The 3,802-nt window shown below is 36.3% G+C and overlaps 1 protein-coding gene across 1 annotated transcript in view; it reads right to left on the bottom strand.

The window, feature by feature from the left end:
- Positions 1–1,912: 1,912 nt before the first annotated feature.
- The window catches only part of LOC107732752 (testican-2-like), a 54,956-nt gene continuing 53,066 nt past the window's right edge, over positions 1,913–3,802 (bottom strand). The window contains exon 10 of the mRNA XM_016544172.1: positions 1,913–2,046. Within this exon, the coding sequence (XP_016399658.1) occupies positions 1,913–2,046 (134 nt within the window). The remainder of the gene's footprint in view (positions 2,047–3,802) is intronic.

The raw sequence follows: 3,802 nt of genomic DNA, 5'->3' as shown, positions 1-3,802 counted from the left end.
ACAGATTTCGAGGAGCCGAGCTTCTCAACATCACGCGTTGACTGCTATTTTACAGAGAAAGAGCCAATAAAAGAGCTTTCTGCTGTGAACGATCATGCAATATGAAAAATAAATCAATAACTCATAACCTTTCATGTTTTGTTTTAGAAAAAATGACCTTTGAGGTCCCACACAGGCTTCAGTTAACAGAAACTGGAGTCAGTTCGGATTCAGAGACTGAGACGAGTGTGAAATCAAAGTATTTCAGGCATCAGTCCTCATAATTAAGTTAATTACATTTCAGTAATTTGACTGGACAGGTGCTGTTTAAAGAGCTCGGATGGATCGCTCCATGTCTGTGTTTGCTACATTGATTCTTTTGCAAATATTGTTATCGGCAGAGCAATATGGAGCTAAAATAGTCTCAAAATGAATGCATTCACCAAATATGATTCACAAACGCGTACGGTTTCACATTCACAAAAAAAAGCCATTTCGTTATTCATAATCTTATTTTGTGGATGTAAATTTTATTGTGCATGTGCAAATCATATTTTGCGAACATGTAAGAAAAGACAAACTAGGTTTTGAATTTAAAAATCTTTGTGCATTTGCAAATCATATTTTGTGAATATGAAAGGTTATGAGTTTGTCTTTTTCTGTTTGCCATTATACACTTAATAAATAATACATAATAAATACATACTTATAAATTAGAAGTATATGCAAATTTATATTTATAATAAACACACTTATATAAATGCTTCACATATAAATTATAAATGTATACTTATAATAATAAACTTAAATGCAAGCAAATTCACAAATTCGTCAATCTGTTGATGCAGAAACTTTCAGAAAGGCGCAAACATACTTTTGTATTTAAGAATTAGGTTTTGCATTTAGTGAATTTCAATTTTGCGATGCATATTTCCTAAATATAAATTAGGTGTGAGTTTGTCAGTTTATGTTTGCAAATATATACAGTATCTTTGCACATTTCTGCAAGCAAATTCACTTTTTTTTTGTGGATGTAAATTTGTGTATTTGCAAATCATATTTTGTGAATATGAATTAGATTATGAGCTTATCAATTTATGTTTGCAAATATATACTTGTAATAAATACATTACTTATAAACACTAATAAACTCAAACTAAAGCTAATTCACATTCACAAAAAGTTGATATATTTACAAAACGATTGATAAATTCATAACCTTATTCATAATCACAAAAAATTTGATTTGCAAATGCAAACAATTCATAAATACAGTATCTTTGCACAATTTTCTATTCAATTCAAGTATATTTGTATAGAGCTTTTCACGATACAAACTGCTGCAAAGCAGCTTTACAGAAAATTAAGTTTCTACAATATATTTAGTAGTATTTTCTACAATTTAACTTTTTTTTAATTTTTTTATTGTGAATTAATTTTGAGACTTTTCTAGCTGCTCCAGAGAGCAAACATCATAAATGTGCATATGAGCATATCTGAAATGTCAGTAACCAGCCTTAATGTAGGGAATATGCATTATGTTTATCATTTTTAGTGCATAAGAGCATAAAAAACATGATTTTTAGAAAGACAGAAGCTGAAACTCATGATTATAGTCGCGTTCACACACATGAAGGTCTGTACAGTGAGTGTAAACCTGATCTCCAGAGGTTTAGAAACCAAGTTCTGTCGCATAAATCCCCTCAAATAAACCGTAATACCCTGTTAATGATGATGCATCAAACTCCAGGCTCTCATGTTTGCCGTGTCGCAGAGTTTGAGTCTTTCTTGCATCTGAATCTTGCATCCGTTAAAGCGATGACAGAAATGAAAAACACTGAAATGCAAACTCAAGCGCTGGTGGAATGCTTCAGGAAGCAGAAGTAAATCCGGTGGTTTTTCGGTGCACCGGACCGCAGACGCTGAAGCTGTTTTACCAGATGTATCCACCGTCGTCAGACTCCTCTTCCTCCTCCTCCTCTTCCTCTGCGTTCTCATCCGCGTCTTTCTCCTCCTCGTCCTCCCAGCCGACGCCACTGCTGAAGTCTCCGGAGCTCAGCAGCTCGTCTACGGCACACAGACACAGAGTTTCAATCACTGCACGATATCTGTGTCCCTGGAGCACAAAAGCAGTGTTAAGTCGCTGGGGTATATTTGTAGCAATAGCCAACAATACATTGTATGGGTCAAAATTATACATTTTTCTTTTATGCCAAAAATCATTAGGATATTAAGTAAAGATCATGTTCCATGAAAATATTTTGTAAATTCCGTACCTACATTTTATTTATGGGCGCCTTACATGACACTCAAGGTCACCTTACATGCAATAAAAAAACAAAACAATTACAAGCATCAATAAAATTCAAACCCACATTCATATCTTTACAGTCAATAGGAATTACATAAAACTATCACCGGTAAGCCTGCCTAAAAAGATGCGTCTTGAAAAGAGATTTGAAAATGGGAGTAACAATTGAGATGTGTAACAGTATATTGGTTCACAGCATGTTCCTGAGGCTTTCTGTGTCTGTGAAAGTTATTCAAACTACAAAACAGAGAAAAATCACTTTTGTAGCTTTAACACAGATTTATTAGATTTAATTTATACAGAGTTGTTTTACATTTGATTATTCAATTTCTGTACCTGTATACTGTTAGACTTACCTGAAAAATACAAAGCACTGTTTATTTCATTTGTATCTTTGTTCTACTATATTTATCTATGTTTGTAATTTGTTTATTTTCTATGCTGATTTACTCACCCACAAAATCATTGATAATTTTTTTCCAAATAGAGCTATTTAAGTCATTTGCTGATTTTTTTTTATATATCGCAATATATTTTGCATAAAAACAAAATATCGCAATGTGAGTTTTTTTGCAATATCGTGCAGCCCCACTGCACGCTCCACTAACAGGAATCCACCGAAGCCGCAGACGGTGGCAAAGACTATAGAAATACAAAGACGGTTCACCCCTATACTTATGAATGGGAGAAACAATATGGCAGAATAGTCCCGCCTTCTAAATGAAAGAGCCAATCGCTGATTGGAAAAGTCATTGCATCACAGCAGCGGCCTTAGAAGCTCCGGTTCCCATAGAAACCTGAGGCTGGTCTAGCCTGAAAAATACGCTTTTTAAATGCTATTTGAGCTTAAGAAACAACATTCATAGGGCAGTTCATTTCAGATTTTGTTGCTGATTTGAAATCTGTAATTTAATTGCGAGTTCATCGAGCAGTTTGAGAGACTTCAGGATTCCCCCATTCATTTAGATAGGACTTGTTCTTGTTTGAGCTGCCCGGAGGCTTTGCAAATATGGCGGCCGAGTGAACGGACTTTCCTTGAAAGGGACTTTGCTGTAATTCATTGCTCATTTCACCATTACTATGACGGTTAAGTTGTAAAGATAGGTGAACAGGCAGTTGGTCATATGTTGATGTGTTCACTCTCACACACACACACACTCACTCTCACACACACACACACGCAAGCACACACGCACACACACACACACACACACACGCGCACACACACACACACAAGCACATACACACACGCAAGCACGCATGCACACACACTCAAAGACACGCATGCACACACACAAGCACACACACGCGCACACAAAGACACGCACACACACGCACGCACACACACACACACACAAATACACATGCACACATGCACACACACAAGCACACACACACGCACGCACGCAAACACACACACACGCACACACACACGCAAGCACGCATGCACACACACAAATACACATGCACACATGCACACACACAAGCACACACACACACACACACACAAAT

This window comes from Sinocyclocheilus rhinocerous, unplaced genomic scaffold (assembly GCF_001515625.1).
Source record: "Sinocyclocheilus rhinocerous isolate Xijiao unplaced genomic scaffold, SAMN03320098_v1.1 scaffold159, whole genome shotgun sequence".
NCBI classification, from domain to species: Eukaryota; Metazoa; Chordata; class Actinopteri; order Cypriniformes; family Cyprinidae; genus Sinocyclocheilus; species Sinocyclocheilus rhinocerous.
Note: the sequence above shows the minus strand (reverse complement) of the source record. Positions and strands in the feature narration are given on the sequence as shown.